The sequence below is a fragment of the Leptosomus discolor genome, chromosome 6 (assembly GCF_034619465.1).
Source record: "Leptosomus discolor isolate bLepDis1 chromosome 6, bLepDis1.hap2, whole genome shotgun sequence".
NCBI classification, from domain to species: Eukaryota; Metazoa; Chordata; class Aves; order Leptosomiformes; family Leptosomidae; genus Leptosomus; species Leptosomus discolor.
Genome location: NC_141396.1, coordinates 906,974 through 932,877, shown reverse-complemented (window position 1 = coordinate 932,877; position 25,904 = coordinate 906,974). Strand labels below are relative to the sequence as shown.

Sequence of the window (25,904 nt, the reverse complement as noted above, 5' to 3'; positions counted from 1 at the left end):
ACCCAACCCCCGGCAGCCCAGCGCGCCTTGGCACCTTCAGCCCGAGCCCTCAGCAAAGGCCGAGCCACCCTCTTTTTTTTTTAAGCCTTAGGTACTTTTTTTTTTTAATTTTCTTTTTCAAAGAGGCCTCAAACGCGTCGCCCTTCCCTCCCACCCTCCCTCCCCCTGCAGCACGAGTAGCGGGACGCTGCGCCCCGAGCTGTGCCCGCGGGGAGGAACCCTCTGGCCCCCGCGGAGGGAGCGCAGTGGCATGGTTGGCCCCCCTTTTTGTGACCGGGGGTGCACGGTGACCCCAGGACCGGAGCTGCACGTGCCAGGGCAAAGCGCCTCCGTTCTGGCCCTCCTGGAGTGCGGCTGTACGCTCGTGGGGGCGCCTGGGGGTCCCCAAACGGCGTTTGAGTGGGAAAGGCCTTGTGCTGCGCAGGGGTTGTGCCACCGCCTGGGCGGCTGCTGGGCCGCCGAAGCGTCGGGTTTGCCCTCGTTCCCAAAACAGGTGGCGGAGCCGATACCCTGGGACTGTACATACCTGTTCGATCGTTTTGACCAAAAAGTTTAATAAACTGTAAATGTTTACCTGGACTTGCTCTGTGTGTTCTGACGACTTTCTCTTCCGTTGGTGAGATCAGTGGCCCAGTGAGCCACCCCCGGGGCTGCTGGTGTGTCCGTTTTAGATGGTTGGGTTTGGAGTGGCCGTACCGCTGGGGGGAGCCTGGCCGGTCGCCCTCCCTGGGTATAGCCGTGCTCTCTAGTTCTGAGCTATTTTTTCAGCAAATGTAAGTGGAATATGAGTAAAAAGGTTCTGATGGAGTCTTCTGTTATATAAAACATGAATTGCTTGTACCACTTTCAATTAAATAGTTTTTGATGATTCATGAAATTTTTATCATTTAATTTTATCTAAAAAACAGTTTTTATTGTCAATTTGATAAAATGACTTGGTTTTTCAGACATTTGCCCAAAACCACCCTTGACTTCTGGGACCAGCTCAGGAGCGTTGCGCTGCCCACGCTGGCCGTGCCCGGCGGTTCAGTTCCCGGGGGCAGAACCTCTCGGGGGCAGGGGGTGAGCTGGGGCGGGGTACATGGCGTGGGACCCCCCCACTTGCCTTTCCCGCCCAGAGCCCCCCACTCCCCCCTCTGGTCAGCCCCTGCCCCGGAAAGGGTGCCCGGGGTCGGCTCCTGAAGGTGTTTCTCCGTGAGGACGAGGGTGCGGGGCAGAGCGCGCAGGGGCCAGCTCAGCGAGCTGCTGGTCACCCAGGGGCTGCCCTGGAGGGCTCTGGCGGGGCTGAGGCCAAGGCCAAGCGCTGAAGCTGTTTCTGAGAGAAACTTCTTGTCACTTATTCAAGGGAACAGTGTGAAACCCTTGTTTAAGGACAAAAAGAGCCTTGTCAGCCGCTTCCAACCATTAACAGAGAAAAAGGAATGAGAAAAACTGAATTCACAAGGAACCTTTTTATTTAAATATATAAAACATGACATTTTGGCAAACATTTATTTTCTTCTCATTAAATAAGATAAAATCACTGAAGGAAAAGGCATTCCGTTAGTAAAAACAAATAAGCAAGCAACCCTTTTTTAAATCTACACATGGATATACAGGATGAGGCAAATAAAAAGATGCAAATTTATTATTTTACAGCTAAAACGACCGAACAGCAATAGGCTGCAGTACACGGAACAGCAGGAACTTCTAACTGAGGAGTTAAGTAAGTGTCTTTGCAAGAGAAGCTAATTATTAGGCACTAAAGTCCGAATTTTAATTCAGGCTGTTGTGCACCACACTCTGGACTAATAAATTCACTACAAGGCAATTTCCTCCCGCCAACCAACCATGTCCCTCCACATCTCCCGCCTCACAGGGGAGCCAAGCAAAGTCCGCCCAAGGAGGGAACCGCCTCGAGGGAGGTAAAAGCGCCTCCAGCTCCCGGGTGCCACACCTAAGGCCTCAGGCTGCTCTGGGCTAACCCTGACTGTCCCGACTACGGCAGCAGGGACGAGCGTGGGCGTCCACGAAGCACAGCGGGGCAGCGGTTTAGGTGAGCGCCCGGCTGGGCCGCACCGCTGGGTTCAAGCTGGGGTTGGTGGTTTTTAAACAGCGAGCTCTGCTAGTTTTCCAGGACACCTCACTACCAAGCAGCGTGACGGGTGTTAATGGATCTGAAAGCAGCTCTGGAGCGGCCCCGGGCACCAGTACAAGCACTAGCGTTAGTGTCTCTCCCCACTCTCACTACACGAGGAACACGCCACAGACAGAACAAGAACACACGGACCACGGAGTCCCCGCTGGCTCCGACGTTCCTGCTGCTCACGCCCCCCCATTCCCAGAAGCGCATCTTCTTTGCTCGGGAAGCGCGGTTCGGGCGCCCTCAGAACGTGCTGCTCGAAGCCGTGGTCGTCAGGCGCCGCCCGATGTAGACCCTGCGGGGCAGGAACACACGGTCAGCGAGTGCCGCCTCCCGCCTCGAGAAGAGCACGCAGCCCCCGAGGACAGAGCACGCAGCCCCCGAGGACAGAGCACGCAGCCCCCGAGGACAGAGCACGCAGCCCCCGAGGACAGAGCACGCAGCCCCCGAGGACAGAGCACGCAGCCCCCGAGGACAGAGCACGCAGCCCCCGAGGACAGAGCACGCAGCCCCCGAGGACAGAGCACGCAGCCCCCGAGGACAGAGCACGCAGCCCCCGAGGACAGAGCACGCAGCCCCCGAGGACAGCCCTTGGCCCCGGCTGACAAGCCACGCAGTTGCCAGCAGCAGCAGCTACCATCAAGGGGGCAATCAAGTGACTACCGTGGAACGCAGCTTCCGGCTGCGCACACCCGGTCGGTTCAGGACCCCTGCAAGGGAGCGCAGACAGGGCAGGACGGAGCTGAGGGCCGGTTCCTCAGGCATCACCCCAGAACTTGCCTGATCTCCCCCCTCAGCCCCCCCCGCGGCACAGGGAGCCCCCCCGGAGAGCGGCCAGGCCTGCCGGGGCTCCCGCATTCCTCGCTGACACTGGGAATCTTCGAAGGCCAACCTGATCCTGACCAAAAGGTGTTCAACCTCTTCCCTTTACTCTGCCTCTTGTCGCTGTTTTTAAAGAAGGGTCGTTTAACCCCTGAATCACCTGAAGGAAACCAATTCCTGTTCTGGTTGGTGTCCCTGTCCCTCCCAGGTGAGAGCAGAATTTTAAAATATATTCAACAATATTTTTTTCCTTTACAGTTGGCGGTGAGATTAAAACTCCAGTGTTGTGCAAGTGTACCTGCAGTTCACGCACCTAACTCCTAGTTTCACTGCCCCTCAATTATCTTGAAAAATTCTCAATAGTGAGAAAAGGGAAACTTGCTCCATTCAGCAACTCCACAAGCAGACAAGTAGAAAACACTTCCTGAACAACCACCTGCCCCCTTCTATGGGGAAAGGGTATTGCTCATCTTCAGGCAGAGAGGGAACTGGGAGTCAGAATTGGGATCAGAGAAAACAGGTAAAAAATGTACCTTTCTGGGTTGGGTTTTTTTTTTTTTGGACTGAAACTTACCCTAGTCCGATGGCAAGCAAGTGAGAAAGCAGCAGAGACGGAAGAAAAACCTTCAAAAACTCTGCTGAGAATATCCCCCCTTTCTTCATGACGCTGGTATTTCTCATGCTGAGAGTAGCTGTGCGCCTGGGGTGTTTAAAAAGGAATTCCCTGGTTTGGAGGAAGAAAACACAGGACAGAGCATTAGCAGAGCCACGTTCAGACCTCTGAAGTAAAAGCCACGTCCAAGTTCGTCCGGAAACACGGCCAGCACTCACTTGGGTGGGATGTTCTCCGGCCTGCTGGACCAGTCCCATATCCAGTCTGCATTCTTCTTCAGGAGCCTTTCCACCTCTTTCCTCCTTTCAAGAAAATCTTCTTCAGACTGAAACAAAGAGCCATTATCAAAGAGTGCCCAGAACCACGACAGGCAGGAGTTCGTGCTGCAAAACAAAGCTCCTTCTGCAGCCAGGACCACCTGCCAGGCCTCCTCCGAAGCCTCCTCCGAAGCCCCCTCCTCCCGTCTCTCCCCGCACCACTGCTGCCAAAGGACTTAGACCCTGGGTGCAGACGGGGAGGAGGGAGATCTGTCCTCAGCGCAGGACGGGCAAGGGACAGACCGTGCCCTGCACCCGTCTCCCCTAACTGCCAAGTGCAGACTATGCTGGGGGTGGGCTGCCAGCGCCCTGCCCCTCACCCTCACGTGGGGCACCCAGAGGGGCTGCCAGCCCCCTGCCCCTCACCCAGGGCACCCCAGAACACCTCTGCTCCACTCGTCAGGCTGACCCTCGGCAGAAGGAACTTCTCGCCCACACTCAGACCAGGACTGGGGACCCCTGACCAAGCCCCCGCCAGCCCAGCGCGGCCACCGCTGCTCTCCGCGGGCTGCCGGGCTCCTGGGCCAGCACTGGGCCTACGGGCGGAGGTGCCCAGGTCTGCCCGCACGTCTCCGAGTGGCACACACACACACAGGGATTGTTTTCAACTGAGCTACACCATAAATGCTGGAAAATAATACAGTTTCTTGCTTAATACCCACGCATTAGATGGAGCCAAGGTCTCGTGATAAAACTAGCAAGGGAGCGCAGCCGAAAATAGCTCCAGAGGCACAGCCCCACCCCCCGGGAGCGGGGACAGCGCTGCCCGGGCAGCTGCCGCTCGGTGGTTTCCCAACTTCTGATTGTTTGTTCTCGCAGTCTAAATATGTAAACAGATGAGGGGTTTTCTGGAAATACGAGATAAAAAGGATCATTTCCAGTAACGTGTTCAGCCAACCCAAAGGCGGCAATCCGTTCAGCCGGCTCCCCGCGGGAGCTGCGGGTCTGACGGGGAGACTCTCGGACAAAGGAAGAGGCAACGGGGCCAGGCACATCCCATGGAGGTTTGAGAACCGGTTCAATCTGTGTCTGTTTCACTTAGAAACTGCATGAAGCTGAAACTCCACACGGTTAAACACTGTACAGTGAGCAAAGAGGCTTTGGTTTAGAAAGCTCACAGCGCCGGGCAGAGAGAGAACCCATGAGCTAACACAGCCACGGAGATCGAGGAGACCCCGCGATGGCAACACCCAGGACACGCTCACCTGCCGATGATAAACCACAGGAACTGAAAAGGGTCTCTTGTATTTACTGATTTTCTTTGCAAGTATGTGAACAAGCATATCCTGTATCTGAGCGTACGGAGCTCCTAGGGGTGTGCTGAGAACATCGGTGAAGGGAAGTCTGTTTCCAGTTGTACAGCCAGGATGCTTTTGAGGGTGTAACTGCCACAGTAAAAAGTTTGGTGGTTTTTTTTTTATTCCAGAGCATTCGTTTTGTACTGCTGCTTAGCTATGGCTCTTTGAAAATGAGTTTATGTTCAGCATAAAATTATTTTATAAAACAGCAAGTTTGCAGAGCAGCACGTACAAGTGTTACACGCTGGCAACAACGCACTGGGATCCCAAAGCTACGGCAGTGCTCTGAAAATAGGGGCTACTGGCTGCGACGTTTGGCTCTAGAAATCCTTCCTGCTGTCAGACCCCAGCTCCTCCCGCGCCGGCAGGCGGGCACTTACACCCAGCGGCACCGGGGGCTGCACAAAACGCGCCAAGCCGGCAGCCAGAGCGGGGAGAGGCAAGCCCCGCCGGGGCAGCTGCCCGCAGAAGGCCGCGGCTCCCCGCACACCCGCCCTGCCAGGGCCGTCCCTGCCGGCCCGAACCAACGCCCAGGCGTCCCGCGAGGTCGCGGCCGACCTGCCGAGCAGCGCCTGCTTCACGGGGCGAACTCAGCCGGGACAGACCACGGCTCAGGACCACCAGAAGTCGGAGGCTTCGCGAGGCGCTGACTCCAGCTCTCGTGAACTCCAGACTAGCAGTCATCTTCTGGAGTAAGTTTTTCCCTAAAAGCTACTCACAGGACCTGAAGGTTGGACTTTTCAACTCGAGGCTGGGAAGAGGCATCTGAGAACCCAGCCATCTTTCAGAGATTAGGGCACTAAATACTTCTGAAAAACCGCAGGTAAAAAAAAATATTTAAAAATCGACGCAAGTCACATACAAATAGACAAAGCCTGATTCTGCAAAGATTATTCTCAGTTATGAAATTATTGAAGTCTCCCCATCAGCAGCTTCACCTCTTACTTCCCAATGCTGGTTTTCAAACAGAGAGTAAAAAAAAAAAAAAAAAGAAAAAAAAGAAAAAAAAAAAGAAAAAAGAAATGTCTTTCTCCCAAAGCAAGAGGAGATTTTTACCTGAAAGCTATTCTTCTCTCCGCTGCTGTGACTCTCTATTTCCAAAGCTCTGTGACTGTCCTGAGGTGTCTGGGAACGAGGAGGGCTGATAAAGAGAGAAGCACAAGTAAGAACGAACTCATTAAACTTTTAATGACATTGCTTCTGACTAAAAGCTGGTCAATGAAGCCCATAAGCACAGCTCTGCTGAAGAGCTGTAGTGCCCTGACCATAATTTAAGAGATTAATCTGGCAATGGGTGACATAACCCAGCCACCACATTCAGTTAATCCTCTGTTTTCTAGCAACCTGCTGAGCACCTCGCGGCGCAGAGGCCCGCCTGGGAGGTGCCTGAGCCGGCCCCTCACTGACCAAGCAACAAGGGCAGCGAGCGAGGAACGCCACGTGGGGGTTGGTTTGAATTCAAACTCGCCAGGCAAGGCCAGTTCTGCATCCTGCTGTCTATTTTGAGCCCTGTAGTTCCCTTTTTTTTTTTTTTCCCTTTTGTTAAATAAACTTGGGGCTGCAGACTTCACAGCCCATCAAAATCAAGTAAATGAATTAGCACCACGGACTGACAATCTGCGCAAGACGCAAGTCGCTTCGTGGTGTTACGCTCCCAGAGGTCTGCTGGGCTTCGTAACCCAGGGGTAGGGCAGTTCTTTAGCAGCTACCCAAGAACTATCAACCCACGTACCCCACCACAAACACAGGCTGCCTTTCATCACCCTTCTCTGGCAGCCCCGCTCCCGGCAGCAGCCCTGCGCGGGGCCTGACCCTCTGCCGCAACAGCCACGCACGGCTCCGCAGGACGTGACTGCCTCGACCACGGCACGCCTGGGCCAGGTTCAGCTGCTCGACTTCTTACCAGGACAGACCAAACCCCATGACAGCGTGTTCCTGAGGTGCGAGAAGCTCCTAGGGCCCTCTCCCCTGTACTCCCTTCTGGTTTCAGGGCAGGCTTTACCCCAGCAATACTCTGGTATTTAAATACCAATCTGTCAAATACGGAATTTTCCTGTCGCTCCCTCTCTGCGTGCGTGCACGGGTACGGATGTGCCCACGCAAACACACACACACACAGGTGTGTAAGTGCTTCTGTACTTGTCTCTGCCTCCTGGGCATGAAAACGGCTCCGTGCAACAGTGACCTTTACTGCGCTCGCAACAGGGCGTTTCGTTTACCTGTCGCAGTGCGAACTTTCCCTGGAACTGCTTCTTCCCGACTCGTGCTGAGCATCGAGGAGTATTTTCTCCATGTCGCCGTTGTGAATGGAAAGGGAGGCTGGTACTTGCTCTTGGCTCGTCGGCGTGCCGGGGTTGCCGCTGCTGTTTCCATTACTGCTGAAGTGGAGCTCCACCCAGGAACCTGCTTGGCGTAATGGAGAACAGAACCAGAATAAACCCCGCGGGTTTGCGTGAGAGGCAGTAACACATGAGGTCATTGACCCTCCCCAGCGTGACGCCACGGTACCACACGCAAAGCGCTGGCATCTCGGCCGAGAGACGTGCCAGAAGGCGGGGGCGCTCCCGTGGGTGAGCTGGAGCCTCGCAGCACTGAGAAGCAGCTGGTCAGTACATTGTGTCTCCTGCAGCCCGAGAGCTTTTATTTTGGGATATGTTTCATGTTTATTGTTCAGCACAGGCGGCAGCCAAATAACATCACCTCAAGGACTCTCTCTGCCAAAGTTTATTTATTCATTTATTGAAAATATTTTCGGCTCAGGAGTCCAGTACCTGTGCTCTGCTCGCCCCGGGTCAGGAAGCGTTTTTGGGTGGAACTGTTAAGCAACAGCGTATGTGGCAACCACCAGATCACGCGTGTGCTACTTGCAGTGCATTTAACACCGACAGTCACGTGTCGCTCTGTTGTTTTAAGAGTGTGCTGAAAAACAACTCCCTTCTGGGCTGGCAGTAACCAAGGCACAAACGCACCCGTATCTGCTGTCTCGTTTGTACATCGGCTCCAGGGACAGAGCATTAGAGTTATACAAGTGTCGGGGCAATTTACCTATTTAGCACGTTTATGGGTGTAAACAACAGCTGAAGCAGACAGCGAGATGTCCTGTGCCCGTCCCCCTCGAACAGCTTACAGGAAACACAACAGCAAGGGCAGGAGAAGGAGAGCAGGTCAAACGCCCCGAATTCTGGCGAGCGCAGCAGAAAGGAGGGTGAAGGCGTAAGCAGGGGAGGGGAGAGGCACCAAGAGCGGTGGCTGGACCGCTCCTGCTCTGGAGGAAGAGAGGCTGGGGCAGAGCTCAGAGAGGGGCCCAAGGGATGAAGGAGTTTTAAAGGTAAGCAGAAGGGGAGAAGCCAAAGCAGAGCTCTAGTGTGAAACAGAAACATCAAATGAAGAAGGACGTTCCAGCGGAGGAGAGACTGAAGGTTCATAAATGAAAACAGCAAAGAGCCAAACTGCTTGATCTGCATTAATAGTATTTGGGTCTCTCTTCTAAAAACGCAGATGACCACAGAACCTTTTGAAAGGAAACACACTGGGTCACTGAGTTCTGAAGAAACATTTTTCTGGGTAGCTTCTTCCACTTCGCAGCTGGTTTGTGGCCTTGGTTTGCTTGGGGTCTTTTCCCCCTCCAAGTGGTATGTGTCTGGGTATGTGTTTATACCCAGAAAAACTTTTCCCTGCTCTTTCCCCCAAAATTTCTGAAAGCCCAAGTTGTTACTAGAGAATGATTACAAGCACAGCTTTAAATGAAGTTTAAATTGTCGAGCTCCAGCTCCCTTGAGAGCACCACCTAGCTCCTACTCTACGGTCCCGGCTCCTCAGCACATCCCACCTCAGCTCCTGCTCCTCCACTTACAACTGCAGAACAACTCCGCGCTGTGTGGGCTGCACGACAACAACACGTATACGTGGTCATAAGCTATTTTCTCCTGCAAAGACGTGTGCTATTTGAGGCACACGCTCACATTCCAGCCAGCACCACAGGCGAACACAACAGCCTCACACAGCACACTCACACCACTGGCTGAGATCCTACTGGTCCAGCCCAGCGAATGCGCGACAAAACGTGGGGAAGTTTAAGACTGTAACCGAAGGATCACAGGAGACGTGTTTTATACGTTTCCTTTTTGGCACTCTTCAGAGTAAGGCTGTGCCGGTGCACTCAGAACAAGCTGTTACACTACCATTTAAAGATAAAAGAGCCTGTATTCTTACGAAGCTGGAGATATAAACAGGTAAGAGCATGAGTAACGTGGCAATGCAAATTGAACAGAGTTGTGCAGAAGGATTCTGAAGAGAATGATCTTGTATGATCTTCCAGCCCAGGATACATATGGTGGGAGTACAGACTGGCATTAAAAAGAGGTCCTCAATCAGCTTTGGAGATCTTAATTTCTTAATATATGGCTTTCAAAACTGGAAACATAAAAGCAAAACTCCACAGAAAGATGAGAACAACTTCTCAAATTGCCAGTCACCGTGCAAATCACACAATTTCATAGGTAGCTGCACACTGGTATCTCAATGGCAAGGGGGATTTGCTCCTGACTTCTGCCGAATGCACGACACGCGCCCCTGACCCTGGTCTCCCCCCAAAGGCACACCCCGAGCTGTCCGCAGCTGGTTCTCCTGACGAGGATTTGTATTTACCCCAGCGCGCAGCTCTCGGGGGGGTCTGTACCAACCCAGCCCCACCTGCTCAGCCCCACCACCGAGAGATCGCGGCGCTTCAAGTATGACCCGTCCTTCCTCCCGGGCCGTCGCTTCCCTGCGGGACCCGGCAGCCCTGCCGGCGGCCTAACGAGCCATTCCTGCCGGGCCTCCGCCGCCCGCTGCCGGCAGGGACCGGCGGCTTCGCCTCCCCCCGACCGACACCGCCCGAGGGGCCGCCCCGCGGGGCTGCTCCGGCACACGGGGGCGGCCGCGGCTTCGCCGTCCCCAAAGCGGCCGGGCGGAGGCCGGGGCCGGGCAGCGAGGCGAAACCCGACCGCCCCGAACCGCCCGCGCCCCGGCAGCGGCGCCGCCCGGCCTCCCCCCCGCGCCCGGCCTCCAGGCAGGCCCGGGGAGGCGGCGGCGGCCCGACCGCCCGCCTCAGCGCCGCGCCGGCCCCGAGGGCAGCAGGGGGAAGGAGGGAGGGAGGGAGGCCGGGCACCCCCGCGGACACCGGCACCCCCTTACCCTGCAGGTTCTCCTCCTGCGGGCTGAGCCGCGACATGGCGCCGCCTCCGCTCCTCGGCCGCCGCGGCGGAGCGACACGCCAGGCCAAGGTGCTGCGGCCGCGGCAGGACACGCACTGACCGCCGGCACCCCCACCCGCCTCCTCCACTCCTGCGGGCCGAGCCGCCGTGACGTCAGCGGCCGCACCCTCCGCATTGGCCGCCGCTGCGGGGCGGGAGGGGGAGGGGGCGGAGTCAGGCGTGTCGCGCGCTCCCTCAGGGGCCCTCAGGGTCGCGCCGGGTCCCTCCGGCCGCCATCGCGGCGGGCAGCCCCACGGCGCGGAGGGTCCCCCGAGCCTCCGGGAGAAACGGGGGCAGCCCCGAGCCGAAGATTAGGGTAATCCTCTCGGAGAGTGCCTCGTCCCCCCGCTCCGTGCCCGCTGGGCGCTGTGCGCGGCCCGACACCGCGCACGGGGCCGTGCCTGCAGCGGGAACGCAGCGGGGTGCGTGAGGGCCGGGGCGCGGGCCGGCGCTGGGCGTGGGCCTCGAAGGAAACCGCGTCTGGTGGCGAAGGCACAAGTGCTGGGCTCTCCTCTGGTCCCCGGCTGCTGGCAGGCTGAAGGCGCTGGGCCCCGACCCACAACAGTCACTTCCATCGCTGGTTCTGGCGTTGGCTGGTGCCACCCCGGTGGGCAGCGGGGCTCACCAAATAGGAAACCGCTTAGTAAAGGCTGGTGTTGGCATTTGAAAGCAGATACTGATTTACTGCTGGGAATTTATGGAGGCAAATACATAAAATCCTTCTTGATCGAGCCAGAGGATGGGCAGAGTGTTATTTACTTAACTGGAATGTGCAGGCATTTTCTCTAGGCTGGAATTGCTTTCTTTTGTGCCTTTCTGCAGTAGGTAATCAGGAAGCCCGAGTAAAATAGATCTTATGGTAAATCTTCAGTGAGTTACTTTAATAGCAAGGAGTATTAGCCTGTAACCTCCCTAGAAAGCCAAGGCCAGGGTTTTACTGCCGTGTGCACTATACCCAGCACAGCCCATGGGTTCCTGGACACCGTGGAGTAACAGTTTGGCCCATCAAGACATTTTCTGGGTCAGTTCTCCAGCCTTTAGTCCATCCTTAATGCACCATTTCCCCCACACCTCAGCCTCCTGGGACTAAGGGAGAGCCTTGAGCAGGACCTTATCTGGGCTCCCTCCCCTGTGTAACCCCGGGGCAGCTTCCCTGACGCTGTGCACTCAGGCAAGGGTGCAGAGGGCTGGCCTGGCAGCCACACATCTGGGCACAGCTGGAGGGCTGCTGTGCTGCCACGCTCCTCCCAGGCAGGCGGGCAGCCGTGAGAGGCGGCAGGCACACAGCCCCTTCAGAAGTCAGCCTCTCCGAGCATCCCAGTGCCTAAATTATCTTCTGTTGGGCACCAGCACAGGAAATCTGCTGAGAAAGTTGCCTTTAATTTGCATGATGAAAAATCAATTTTGTTCTACTAAGGAACTTGGGGGAAAATCGTCCTTGGCAGAGCAAAATACAATTTTTAATTGAATAACTGCTCAAGAAGCAAGTTGTTAACGCGTTTATTTCTTATGTCTTCATGTGCCAGGCCGGTGGATGCACACAGACACGGCTCCGAGAGCTGGGGGCCGCCTTGGGTTTGGTGCTCGTCCTGTAGCGCTCTGCTGCTCTCTGCTGCCCAGCGAGCCTCCCTTCGCACCGCGCTCTGTCAAGGAAATCCGGGCAGCCTTGAGCGCAGGAAAGAAGAGCAAGTTCGTCGCTCCAGGAACGTGTTAGTCTGCTCCATGTGAGTACCGTGCTCGTGTGCCTCCGGGACTGCGGCGGTGCTTCAGGACCAGGAAGCGCCGTATTGACACCAGTATGGACTGGCCGCTCAGGAGGGAGGATGGGGTCACCCAAGCAACTGCTGTCCCACTGGTGCAATCACCTTTTCAGTCTTCACCCACCAAAAAAAAATCTACGTGGAGGAGACTCACAGCCACTGGATATCCCCACTGAAGGCCCTGAAGAGCGCTTTCCTCCTCCCTCAGAGCCAGCAGTAACTCCACCATACTCATCACGGGCACAAATGTGCTCCGACAAGGCCTCCTACTAGCACAAAACCCCCTGACAGATATTTTGGCTTCTGGTGCTGCACAAACCCCGTGCATATCCTATCCTACAGGAAGCAGTGTATTTGCAACGGGCTATTGACTGTGTCGGCGGCACAAATGCCACGTTAGCTCCAAACTGGCTTCCTCTGTTACCAGTTTTCAGCAGCAACAGGAAGAATTTGGGAAAACATGGAGCTCTGTTAGAGTTTCCTGATGAAGTCACTTGCCTGTTGTTCTCCTGGAATGAAGAGAGACCCCACCTTTTCCCCTCTGCTTTATAACTGCGCCACTGCACAGGCAGGTAAGAAAGACAAGGCATCGTGGTTTCACACCCGCTGTTCCCCGGCGTGGTGGAAGTGTCTATCTGGTGTCTGGTGTAGGAAAACTGCCTACAGGTCTTTAGGTTCTTCAGCTGCCTTGGCGTGCTGGGTGAGGCGAAAGGGGTAAGAGGGAGCTTGGAGCAATGCTCCACCTGCTGCCAGTAACGCACAGAGGCCTGGCGAAGGGATTTCCAGCAATATTCTGGAATGAGACTGTGCAGCTTGTGGGCCAAGCTTTGCTCCTGCGTGACAAAACGATGCTTACTCTTGCTGCCGATACTGGATGGTACTCCCTTGTCCGCAGCGGCACTGGGCAGACTGGGGGGCACGGCTGGGGGCCACGGCTGGGTACTTGCCAGGACCCCCCAGCGAGGGTGTGAGACTGGGTGTTGAAACCTGGTTGGTCTCAAAATAAACTCACTTTCTCTGCCATATAGGAGGGGAAATTCATTTTAATTCAAAACAAGAGGAGCAGCATTGTTAGCATGCAGCAAACTTATTTCCCAACAGGGAAGCGCCAGGGAAAGGGTGTTGTGTTTAACCCCTGAATGCCCACTTATGATTTTACAGTATTCGTTACCCTAAATGTGACAGACAAGGGGTTTGAATGGAAAAAAATTCATTACATGAAGAGCAAAAAATGTCAGAAATTGCTGGGAAAGGTATCATTTGGGTAGTAAAGACTGAAGTATAAAAATTATATTTTCAGGATTCTTTTACTGTCAACACTTCTCTGCCTTTGGAAGTAATCCCTGTTGCAAACTGTGGGTCAGAGTCTGCTCTGATGTTGGTCATCTGAAGTTAATGGGGAAAAAGTTACTGCTGTAGGGGTAATGACAGGTGTAGCAGGTATAATTACATGCATAGTTATAAATACATATTAAGTGCCTAAAATGTGATGTCTGGGCTCAAGAGCTGGCCTAAACTCTCCAGAGACCCTGCCAGGGTCCTGGGTGAACCAGAGGCCCCCCAGCCCTCAGCAGCCACCCTTCCCACTCGCTGCCTGTGGCCCCGGAGCCCTGGCAAAGCCCATCCCTGAGGTTTTGCTCCCATTCAGAGCGGTGCTGCAGGTGCTGTGCCTGCTCCCAGCCCCACTCCTGGAGTGTTCGGCTCTTCTGACCTGGTTTCTGGACGTGCCTTTGCCTGGTGATCGCTGGGCTGTCGGTGGGGCACGTTGCTTCATGTCACCACCCTGCCCTGTGCACCTGGCGCAGCGGGAGTGAAGAGGCGAGTGAGGCCGGTCATCCAGTCAGGTCAAGGGGGGCGTGAGGAAGCTCAGAACAGCGTCAGACCTTGACAAAATGAAGCGTCAGCCCCTTTCTTCCATGCTGGCCCTTGGGAAGGATGATCTGAACAATCCACAAGTCCTTGGCAGGCAGGCAGCCAAGGGTGCAGCGTGTCGGCTGCCGGCACTGCTCGCCAGGGCCCTGCCAGGTCGCCTTTGCAAACAGCTTTGAGCTTCTACCACCACCCGGCCTTGCAACGTCCCCGCCGCACCACGCACCTCGGATGCTTGCTTGCCCTTTGTCCTGGTCTGTGCTGACGGACCTTCCCTTCGGGAAATGGATTTACCAGAGCCCTTTTCTGCTTTAGGGCAGGTATGAAATAGGGTCAGGTTGCTCTTCCTCTCTACTGGTAGGGACCACAGGACAGCTGTGACAGCTTACCTCCGGGATCTTTCATTAGTGATTGGATGAATGCGTTTATTTCCATATAAATCTTTATGGTAAAAGATTTTTTATTATTGTCAGAACAGCACTCTGCTGTGATCACGGAAATTTGTAAATTGCACGGACTAAAATCTGTAAAGCCCATCGATTTGTTGAGCTGCCATCCTCTTCCAGACTGGAACTGCTTTCATTCTGTTTACTCGCCTGCCGGCCGAGCAATCCCGTATCGATTGGTTCCCTCAGCATCAGAGGCAGCGCCGCCGAAGGCAGTGCTGTGGGTAGTGATGAGCCATGCTTGCTGCTCAGGCAGCGCCAGCTTTGTGCTTCGTGTTGGGTGTGTGCTTTCGTCCTGGTGAGGAACAATTGTTTTAGGCATTACACAAAATCTGCATGTAATCCCAAACTTCTATAAACTTAAATTACTTTAAAAAGGGGTGATATTGATTGAAGTTTCTTTGGTTTCTTATTGATATAAATCAGAGTACCAACCTTGTAACAGACACAGTGCGAGACAGGTGCAACCAGAGGGCAGCCACAGGACTGGTGTGGGAGAATGTGTCCATGTCCCTTCAGATGGTGCCCTCGCTCCGCACCACACAAGAGACAAGCTCACTGCTTTCCTGACGGGCCTCCCGATCCCCTCCAGCGGCTGCTGCCGTCCTGCTCACCGCTGCAAAACACGGCGCCTCAAACGCTGCTGAAATCTGAGAACTACCTGGGTTTGCCTTTCTTTCTTCACTGCCAACCACAGCTTAGTTATTAACCTTCCTGGGTGCCCCTGGCAGCCAAACCACTATGTGTATTTTTATGCCGTGCCTTTCTTGGAACGGTGTTCATCATTAACTACCAAATTGTCCTGAGATATTCCTCCCTGAGCTGTTCGTGTTCAGGCTGCTGACATGAGGAAATCTAACGGATACACAGTCTGTTGGTTGGAGTTCTTTATGGCTGAGATTTAAAAGTCAAAACAGTCTTGACACAGTAAATTTAATGATCAGATCTAACATGCAGTCTAAGAAGGAAAGGAGTTAGGGGTTAGGTCTACCCATGATAATCATACCATTTTAAGCAAATGTATTTCTAAAGTGATTTAAATGGGGAAGAGTCTCACATAGACAGCCTGAAATTGGCTTGGCTTAGCTTAGCATGGGTAAGAGTGATCAAACTGTTGGGTGCAAGCCGTTAGGTGCTGCTGGGGAGCCCAAGCCTGCTGGCACCACAGGCTCAGAGTCCCCAGAGCTGCCCCTGGGGCGGCAGGACCCGAGCCAGAGCCTGCCTCCACACCTCGGCTCTGCTCCCTACCACCCCTGAAGCCCCCAACAAAACGGCAGCCACAAATGCCACCAGTCCGGCAAGCTGCTGGTGAGGACCTTGGGTTTGTGCATCTCTTCTGGCAGCCCTGGAGTCGGCTGAGCTCGTGGGATCAGGCAGGAAGGCTGGGAACAGGACATTCATCTTACAGGTGATGAAGGGAGCAGAGGGGAGTAAAAGAATGTCTCCCCAGTCCATCAGGATTCAGGAGAAACTACACAGAAGTTTCTTTTTGTGTAATTTTTAATGTTAGCTTTCAACAGGCGTTTGCACTACAGGGGTAGAGGACAGAGGAAGTGAGATCCTCTTACAGGTGGAATAAAACCAGGACTTGGGTTCAAAAGAGCCTGAGTCTTTCATCTGGGCCAATCTTACGACTTTTTTGAGTTCTTCAAGTTTAATTTCGGAGCATGCATCACCGTTTCTTGCGTATGCTTGTCTCTTTTCTGTGTGTTACTTATTTCCTTCATGAATTTCTGATGGGCCAGTGACAAAAATCTGACCATTAGTATCATTCATTCTCGGCTTTGCAGCCTGCACAGGTGCAGGACCCAGGATTCACTGACTGCAAGTAGGACTTCCCTTCCTTTAGATATTCAGGAGCTCTACTGTTAGGGCTCCGAAGTGTCATTCTCTTGCTTCCAAAAGACGCTGTTAGAACCAGGTTTGACACTAGGAACACAGATCAGAGCTTACCTGGAAGACAAGTAAAGAAGGGCCCTCTTGGGCCATCTTTTATCTGGCTGCAGCCTCGAGGTGTCGTTATTCTGCCCCCCGGGGGAGGCGCAAAGCAGTCTGCTGCCAAACGGGGTCTGGAGTGAATGGGCCTCTTGCTCCTGCCGCCTGCATGCTCTTCAGCAGAGCAGGGTCCATGGGGACCAGAGCACTGCTTAACACCCTTTGCCTCAGGATCTCATCGCGGTAGTTTCTTCACTAAGAAGGTTTTGTTCTGTTCCATTTGGAGAGTGAAAAAACACAAAAAGAAAAAGCTGCCTCTGGCATAACTACTGCAATCCCAGGGCTTTGCTGTGCGTTTTGTGCAGGGTCTTTCATGTTTATCTCCAGCAATTACCGAGCAAGAGAATGAGGAAAAGATTTGGGCACAGTTCCTGTAGGTGCCTGCGCAGAGTGCCATGTGTAAAACCACCTGCTGAGCTGCTGAGCTGTGTTACAGGGCAGCTGTAAGCTGGGTGCTGAGGTAGCTGGAAAAGAACAGAAATCAGAACGTTTAAAACAAAAGCAGACATCTACTGGTTTGCTGATCAGCCTCTAAAATGGAAGAAGTTCTGACCGCTTCTAGCATCAATCAGAAAAGTGGAGCATGAAATGTTTTTCAGCTCTTATTTACTTGCCAACTTCAGGGTTTTAGAGTCCTGTAGCATTTCTGTTCCGCGTGCGAAGGCACTGTGTGGCGGAGTGCGTGGGTGGGCCTGCGGTGGGCACAGCGCGGGGAAGGGCAAGTGCCACAAGAATGCTTTTCCCCTCGCACTTGCCAGCTGAAAAACAAACCCCGATTCTCTGAGTGATGTAAGCTAACGATGGCCTCTTGCTTCATGCTGCTTACAACACTGCTTTCAGCGTTGTTTGTTTTACTTACAGGCTCCCACAAAATGTTGCAATTCAACTCCAAAAATAGAAAGCAGTTTTATTTATCCAGCGGTTCAAAAGCTATTGTGTGCACAGCTCTCGCCAGAGCCACAGCCAGTCCTTGTGTCTTGAGGGAGATGGTTCCTGGGTGAAACTGGGGAACCGGCTGGAACATGCACGATTTGGTGGTGGGGCGGACTGAGCGGTGGCGAGATGATCTAACTTTAAAAATTTGTGTGCTCAAGGAGCAAGGGAAAGTGCTGAGTTGTTGTCAAAGCTGAAGACGGAGATCTCTGAGCTGGTAGCGCACCTTTGCCTGTGTTTGACACGAAATTCAGCAGCTCTGTGTCTGCAGGCTGAGGCACCAATCCTGCGGTGTCTCTAGCAGATGGATGTATTCCCGCAGAGTTACTGACTTCAGCGGGATGCCAGAGGGGCAGAAAGTTTCAGACAAGCAGCTGGGGCTTAGGAAAAACCACCCCTGTGAATGAGGAGTCCGTGGCTGCGAGTAATACTGGTTTCACACCGTGCAGCACAGTGCGGATGGACAGACAAAAGGAAAATACTGAGTCTATGACTTTGATAGCCAAAACCAAAGGTTTGATTCTGTTCTTGCAGCTTCCTATCTCCAGAAATTTTGTCATATTTTTGTCTTTCTGGGTGTTTCTATGCAGTAAACCGAAATTTTGTTCTAATTGTTTTCTAAACTGCCACTACATGTATCTTTGTCAAAGGATAATCAAAGTGCAGAGCAGGGGGAGAGGGACTGAGAAGTACAGCAGTGGTTAACCACAAAAATAGGAACGAGTGTCCAGGAATCGGGTTAGAAGCCGCATGTGTTTCTTGGCTTTGCACTCAGGTGCTGCCCAGAGTTGGGGGCTTTGGACCCGGGGAAAACCAGGTTTTTAAGTGGGAAGTTCCAGACACTTAGGTATTGTTCTGTTCTCCTTTCTAAAAACTGCGAATATGCTTCAGGGTAGGTTCCTGCTTTCCAGTCCTGTGCTCAGATCATTCTGTCATGCCTGTCAGCAGTTCACTGACATTCACTGGGAATGGTTCCCAGTCTTCACTGTCAGGAAGATATGAAAAACAAGTAAATAGGCCCCATACCCTCTTTACTTCTAGATAATTTTGCAGTGTGGGGCTGTTTTAAGTATCTTTAAGTAACCAAATACGTTCATTTATCTGTATTTGTTACTCAGTTCTGATGTAAAGGGGAATTCTCAGTGTGGCGAGCATGAAATTGAAAAAGAATAATTGTTCAGTTATGAGAAGTAGTGAGAGACAGAAAGCTAGGGGTTAAAGAGGTGCTTTTCATATCTGCAGTGCTTTAGTTCTCAACTCACACCTTACAGGTGTTTGTAAAGACGCCTGCCTTTCTGCCACCGTATGACTGTTTCCAGGCAATTTCAAAGCACGGGGTTATTCAGTACCACCATTCCCTGGGAGACAGGCTCCAGTGCCTGGCCCTGCACTTCCACACGTCAGGATTCCCTCAGAACACAGTTCCATCTCCCTTGCGAGGAGGAAGCACGAAGGCTGCTAGCTATTTTTAAACCCGAACATCCTTCAGATCGCTGCCCTTTTCAGTCGTTTAGCCCCTGCTTTGGGAGGAGTTCAGCTCAGATTCAGTCTGCGCTGGATGCAAGTCTTCGGCTTCATCGTTCGTCTGAAAATGCGAGCCCTTCTGGCAGCACCCAGGTACGAGGGGACCCCAGCCTGCGTCGGAGGGGAGCTGGTTTCATACCAGCATGCCCGGTGGCTGGAAGGGAGGGCTTTCGGTTCGGAGGGAGCTGGTGTGATGACGTGCCTGCGCTCAGCTGCAAGCTGCAGTGACACTGCAATGGCTGAGGGGCGGCTGCTGGATCTTCGCAATGAGCTCATTCTCCCCGGAGGGAGCAGGATTTACAGTGCATCGCCCAGCAACTGCAGCCTGCTTCTGAAATTCATCTTTAGCTTCTCCTCAGTTAGGCTGGTCTGATCCTTCACTTTGGGGGTGTGTACATGGTGAGCAGATTTTACTGTATGGTTGGCTTTTTAATTTTTTTTTTCTTTTTCTTCTCTGTCCTCTAAATGCTTCCCCGGACTGATTGACGAATCATTTCTCATCCGATGCCACTATTCAGAGGATAGAGACGGAAAATATAATCTTATGCAGCAGGGATGGATTATTTTTTTTTAGCCTTTTGCAGCGTGAATCGTAAAAATCCTTGTAAATCTGTCTGCTAGGAACAGCCTACAGGTTTTAAAACGAAGTGCACTGCGTAGAAGGAATGGTACTGTCCTCAGGTAAAGCAGACAAGCAGTGTGCATCATGATGGAGCATGCCTGTGAGGTTAGTTCCTCTATGTGTTTATGCATCTATAAATATGTACATCATGTGTGCTATATATATCTCTGTATGTTGCACATGAGTCATCTACTGCCTAAAGGCTTTGTATAACCCATTTTCAGATGTCCTGCTCTGCATTCTGTGTTTGGGGGTTTTCCCCCCCGAATACCGAGTTTCTCTTTGCTGTGGTTAATAAACATAGCTCTGATTTGCAGCAGCTCTGCTTTAGGATGCCAGCAAGCCCGACCAAGAGCTTGTCTCTGCCTTTCATTGGTTAAGCGGGCTGCGCCTTCCTGCGCCGGTTGTTGGTCAGGATCTTCACAGGGTTTCCATCGTCTGTGATTGGGCTGAAATGTCAGGGCCTGGGGTTGTTGGTCAGTCTCCTCTGCAGCTGTTTCAGGGTAACACAGGTTATGAGGAATTACTGTAGCAAAGTGACCTGGTTTCTGGGCTCTCCAAGTGACTAATGTGGACATTCCCTACATTCTGAACTCCCATGCATATGCTGCCTGTCTCGAGAACTGCCTCCTATTCTGGGCTGTTTAACCTGTTCAATTAAAAAAAGAAAGTTCCTTTTTTTTGCATCTGCTGGCTCCCTTGGTGGTTTTAAATGTCATTTATCTCATCAAGGTTTCTTTTCCTTTCAGTTAACGTGGCTGTGCCACGCTGTTTAAGGCGCAGACAGAAAGTAGAAAGCAAATGCATTGGAGTCAGATTGACTTTTGTCTGTTATTTCTCGCGTCATGATTGTTCCAGAGAAGTGTGTATGGTGTAAAAGAATGATTTACTGGCAGAAGACGTTCAGTGCTGTCAGTCTAGGCTCGCAGCTCTCAGCTGACATACAGCATTCGTAACCTACCATCTCTTCTGCACTTGTGCTCCTCTCTGGATGTTTCAGTGCATGGTAGGTGCTTAAAGTATGCTCAGAAATGGGAAGTTTGGTGTCGGGGCTGTCTTGATACTTTACATTTGCAGTGGGCTTTCTGTCTCTTTTGTATTGGCTCTTGTCAGCTTTCTGACTAGCAACTGCCTGTTCTTCACCTGGAAATGCCAGACTGGTAGAAAGTTTCGGGTTTGCAGTGGTGAATTAAAAGGCAACGGACGCTGGTATGAGGATACAAGATCGCCTTGACTAGAGGAAGTTGCTTTTGTCACTAGGGAAAAATAGCACCTCATTTTAGGATGAGTTTTCAGAGTGTGCTGAAGGCCCATTGGTTGTCTTGAAAAATACTAGTCTTGAATATATTTGTGGAACTGCGTGCCTGCAAATCTTTCCCTTATTATATGCTCTGACAGTGGCAGTTGTCAACACCTCCTACTTGGTGAAGTTTCAGAGAGTTTCCAAGCGCACTGTCAATTTATATGGAGAATAAAACTTTGCTTCACCTTTTTTTTTTTCAAAGTGCATCTCTAAAATCCCACCTTTTGTTGCAGATGGCTCAAATTCAAAATAGGGTCAGCAAGTTAACAAGTGAAGGCCTTTAAATAATGATCTTTTTTAACACTTTCCTTTAAAACATCATCTGTCTTCTACGTTTATCACCTTCTGTGGTGCAGCTCTTCATGTATAACCAACAGCAGAGGTTCAGCTTAAATGGAAAAATACAAAAAAAAGAAGGTTCTGAAAATTTTACACAGACCAATCGATGGGGATGTAAGATTTGAACACAAAGCTATTCCATCCAGCTACTCTGGTTGTGAGACTCTAATAGGACTGGGCAATTTTGAGACAGATAATGGCATTTGTACTAATATATGTTACGGTAAAAGCAGCCAAATATTAGCCCAAATTAAATCATTCCTGTAATCCTGTCTTTATTTGACCGCAACTGGCTAGTAGTGTTTGTCTACATGCAAAGGCAAAGGGAGCTTACTTGTCCTGAGAGCATCAAGTGTTGGCTATTATGGGTGGCAAAATACTAAGCAATTCCTACCTGTCGTCTAACCTAGAAGGGTAATTCTTTGACTTTCCTTTGGCAATGACAGCCAAGTGCTTTCTAGTCAAATAGATCTAAAACCCTCAAAGATCTCAGGAATTTAATATGGTTCTGTAGAAATTCTAATGGAGAATGACATTGTTGGGGATTTTTAAAAAACTCTTCAGTTCCATGCAAATCCACAAATCATTATTTCCAGGAACGTGTGATTAGGGATTTATTCACTGATGATGCAGAACCCAGATGTAGGTCCCACAGATTTAATCTGGGTAGCTTCCTGTGTCCTCCAGCGTGGCCCTCCCTTTTGTGGTCCATAAAAGCAGAGGAGTGTCTGAGGAGAACTAGATCAGAAAGGCTTGAGAAAATGTCTGGAGGACACAATTTGTTGCCTCAGACACACAGGCAAGCGGCAGGGTGCGGAGCGTTGTCTTTCCTTAAGCCCAACAGATACCCTGTTGTGTTGTGCTGCTTTTCCGCCAGTGCCACGGCCATTTGACCTTGGCAAGGTCATGGGCAAAGAGGGACCTTATTTTTCATGGTGCTCAGGTGAAGCGTCAGTTTAAGGTGCAGAATGTGTATTTTCTGTCCTTTTCCCTCGTGTTTCTGGGTTCTTGTTTGCTCCTGTGGTCGGTTCCAGGCCCAGCTGGGAGGCCTGGCGGCTTGGTGAGGCTGCCCGTGGGTCTGGGTTTCGAAGGAGCTGATGTCCCCTGGGCTTTCCCAGACTGACTGGGATGAGATGTCCCAGGACTAGCTGAAACCTGCATCTGGTCTGCAAAGCCGCTGCCCAGATGGTGCTGGATGTTGCACGAGGCTGGTTTTGTTGTAGTTCATAGCCAGAATTTATTCTGCTGGAAGTGGGTTGTCATTGATTGTGGAGCAAACTGTTAGCTGGGCAGGACTGCTGCGGTGTGGGATGCTGTTCAGACCCGCCATCAGTCTGCGGCGATCCTGAGTCCTCTGTTTCAGCCCTTTGAAAGTCAGTGAAGATAGAATTGATTCAACTTGGGCTTTTAATGCCAAAAAGGCTTCTCATCCGTTTGCTGACTGCTCTGTTTTGTCTCGCAGGACCATTAGTTGCATAACAGATGTGTCCCCTGGCGTGTACTGTAGGTAAAGGACAGCATTCATTGAACTCCAGGTGACCCACACTGTGTTTACTAGGATGTAAATCTGAAACCAACTCCGTGCTAATGGTGTTTAGTTAAAAAGAAATTGCACACAAAAGGCCTGATTCTGATGCCACCGAGTCAGTGTCAGAAATCTTACTGACTTCAGGGACTCAAGACATGCCCAGAGGGAGAACTTTGCTAGATATCTGAAGTGTCTGAAGATTCAATGATTTGCACTAACTTTTAGTAGGACTCTTACACTAATATTCCCATGGCCCTCCCGAAAAGCTTTTGCTAAATTTTGCTTTTTGACTCATTCTATGCTAAAATAATGATTTGATTCATTTGATATTGGATCACTTTTGTAGCTGCCTCCACAACAAATGAATTCTAGCCATGGCTTATAATAAGAATGTGCCTACTTTGGATGAGGACAGTGCTTTTAGAGCAAATCTCTCAAGGTTATCCATTTGCGCTTTGGTTTGCATGGTGATCCACAATCTGGATTCCTTTAGGATAAGACTGAATCAGAAGGTGTTTTCCAACCAGTAACTGGTGCTCACACCACAGGATAACACTAGATTTTGAAGTTCTATCAAAATGTTTCGTAATGTTGGCTTTTTACAGATACAGGGTTCTTTCTTGCCTGGGATTTTTTTCTTACTCTATCTGAAAAGAGATACCAGCAAAGGAAGTTAATGAGAAACTTGAAGGCATGGTAGAAATCTAGTATAACCATCCAAAGCACAGGTTTTTCTAGGCTAAGTTTCAGATTTTCATATAAATGCGAAAAAAATGTTCCCTAAATCTAATTGATATGGTCGTGTTTGTATGTTGAAGTAGACAGTAACTGATAGCCACAGGCTTTGTCGCTTTGGAGCATCGCAGAGATTCGTGTACCACAGTGCGGTATCTGAATTTTGCCCTGGTTCAAAGGCAGGAGCTAGCAAGTACCCAGGATTTGGTCCACAGCAGTAAATCTGCGTTGAGATTCACGAGAGGCTTGTTGGCATTTTTATCTTTACATGTCCCTTGAGTTGTTAGCAAAATGAAATGGTTAATCACAAGGCGTTACTGTATTATTGTCTAATATCATCAGTACTTCTTGCATGGTAGGCAAGGCCAGATTACCCTGACAGTGTTCCTTGGGAAGTTGGGTGGAAGGCCGGTTGTAGGTGTGGTTGGGTTCAACAAAACACGGCTGTGGTACACCCTGACGTCCGAGGGAGAGCGAGCAGGATGCAGAGAGCGTGGCTGTGAACGCGCAGGTGCTGTCAGCGCAGGCGACCGCAGTCCCTGCCCAGCTCTTCCACCCCCTCCCCACAAAGCCTTTCCCTGGCTGGAAAATGGGGGTGGTACATGGAGCACGTCGGAGCTTGCTGGCAGCAAGCGCTATGTGGGCGAGGCAGGGCATGCTGCTGTGCCTCCTGTGATGGCTGAAGCGTCAGGATCTCTCGTGTGCGTTGAGAGCAAAGTCAGAGGAAGCTGTAGGCAAAGGGAATACTTGCATGAAGCAAGTAAAGTGCAAATGCAAAGGGTCTTGAAGGCAAAGTTACTGGCTTGATCTGTAGTAATAATAAGTAACTGGAAAATACACTGACTTAACAGTCAGTTCATCCATTTTATCTCAGATAATGCTTGCAGTTGTTAAAAGCCTTTTGCCTCCAATCAAAGCAGTTTTGGGATGTCTACTGGTTTGGGTGGCTACCTAAAAACTTACCTTACTGGTGGATCACAGCCTTTTACTGCATAAGCTATCTATTTCACCAGTTGTCCTTGAGGGAAGCGTTAAGGATTTTGGTTTTGTAAACAAACACCTAATATTTCCACCGAGAGGTTGGCTCGCCATGGCCATGACTTGGAGCGCTGCGGAGGATTGGGGAGGCTTCCCTCTGCGCCAGTGGGTGCCTGCAGGTTCTGGACCCGGAGGGCTGAGGCAGTCTGGCCACACCGGGGTGAGCCACTTAATATTTGTGTTGCTTGCTGAAGGATTCGTTGTACTGTTTGACACTGTCACCTTTTACTTGTGTCTTCTTTTTTAGCAGTATTTGATGCGAGGCATCCTCAGGTGCTGTTGGGGTTTGCCCACAGAGGTCGCCCAGGGGGCAGGGAAAGGCTTGCCCCACATTACCCTCAGACACGGGGTTTTTCTGTCTCTCTCCTTTTCACCTCCCTGCTTATTTTTTTCCGTACTCCATAATACAGATTGTAAATTCATTTGGCATTCATTGTTGAACACCTCAAATAACCACGGGTTAGGCATTAAGAAAGACTAGTTCGCTTTAAAAAGTATAGTAAAGGCTGATTTTTATCTCCCGAGATCACAGATAGCGACATTTAGCAGCACAGTTAGAGTAAAATCAAAGCAAGTTTTTGAAACAAAGAGCGGTGTTTCAGTTTATTTTTCCCTACTTTTCCCAAGTTCTCCTGAACACATGTCTGGTTCCTGGATTTGCACATGCAGAAATTCCAATTCCACGTATTGCCAATACCACTTTATATGATTTATAGGGGTAAACCCATCACTGCCAAAGCTTTGGACTTTGCTGGTTTGCAAGCTTGTAGCGGAAGGGCATTCTCATTATGTTTTACTTCCCTCAGGATACATTCAAGCTTAGCAGGAGTTAAAAAGCTGGTTGTTTGCTCCCAGGTGCCCTCATTACACTGTCAATTAGCCCAGCAGGCTGGGAAGTGCTGACCTGGTTTTAGGCAGAGCCAGGCAGGGCTATCTGGGGGAGCTCTGCCAGGCAGCTCTTCCTGGACAGGGGTGATTTTGTTGTTTTTTTTGGTTTGGGATTTTTTTTTTCTTGCCCTCTTAGTAAAATATCCATATGTCACTTAAAACTGGCTTATGGTTTTGGCCTGATAACATTCTGTAATCACAAGTTAAGCAAAACCAAACAACCCAGAAAATGGGATCTATCATGGTTTGAAGAGGAATAGGAAGCAGAGGAATGTGTGATACGTTCCTGGAGTTGTCCTGTGTGAAGTAAGCGGTGGTTAAGGCTGTCTGAACTGGTGAGACAGGCAAAGCAGGCAGCACAGAGGGTGGGGAGAGTAACAGAGTTTGGGTGTCAGAGTCATCCTCAAGAGTAGAGGCAGAAAAATATAACCATGCTCTTTTTCCCTCAAAGTTTGTTTTGTGTTATTTTATTTTTAGTTTGTTTGTTCAAAAGGAAGGTCTGAAATAGGGAAGTGTGT

The 25,904-nt window shown here is 51.3% G+C and overlaps 1 protein-coding gene across 1 annotated transcript; it reads right to left on the bottom strand.

Moving 5' to 3' along the window:
* Positions 1 to 1,432: 1,432 nt before the first annotated feature.
* On the bottom strand, positions 1,433 to 10,396 carry BNIP3 (BCL2 interacting protein 3). The gene is made up of 6 exons (XM_086466729.1): positions 10,348 to 10,396; positions 7,392 to 7,575; positions 6,229 to 6,313; positions 3,776 to 3,882; positions 3,519 to 3,668; positions 1,433 to 2,417 (listed from the first exon to the last, which is right to left on the bottom strand). Exons 1-6 carry the CDS (start codon positions 10,382 to 10,384, stop codon positions 2,366 to 2,368), a joined length of 615 nt encoding a protein of 204 aa, XP_086322855.1. The 5' UTR covers positions 10,385 to 10,396; the 3' UTR covers positions 1,433 to 2,365.
* Positions 10,397 to 25,904: the final 15,508 nt, after the last annotated feature.

What these genes read in the sequence shown, in the direction of transcription:
- BNIP3 (XM_086466729.1), bottom strand. Translation starts at nt 10,384, where the DNA reads ATGTCGCGGCTCAGCCCGCAGGAGGAGAACCTGCAGG. An exon ending in GCAGGAGGAGAACCTGCAGG is followed by an intron (nt 7,576 to 10,347) that starts GTAAGGGGGTGC and finishes TACGCCAAGCAG; the next exon opens with GTTCCTGGGTGGAGCTCCAC. An exon ending in TTGCTTGCCATCGGACTAGG is followed by an intron (nt 2,418 to 3,518) that starts GTAAGTTTCAGT and finishes CCTGCCCCGCAG; the next exon opens with GGTCTACATCGGGCGGCGCC.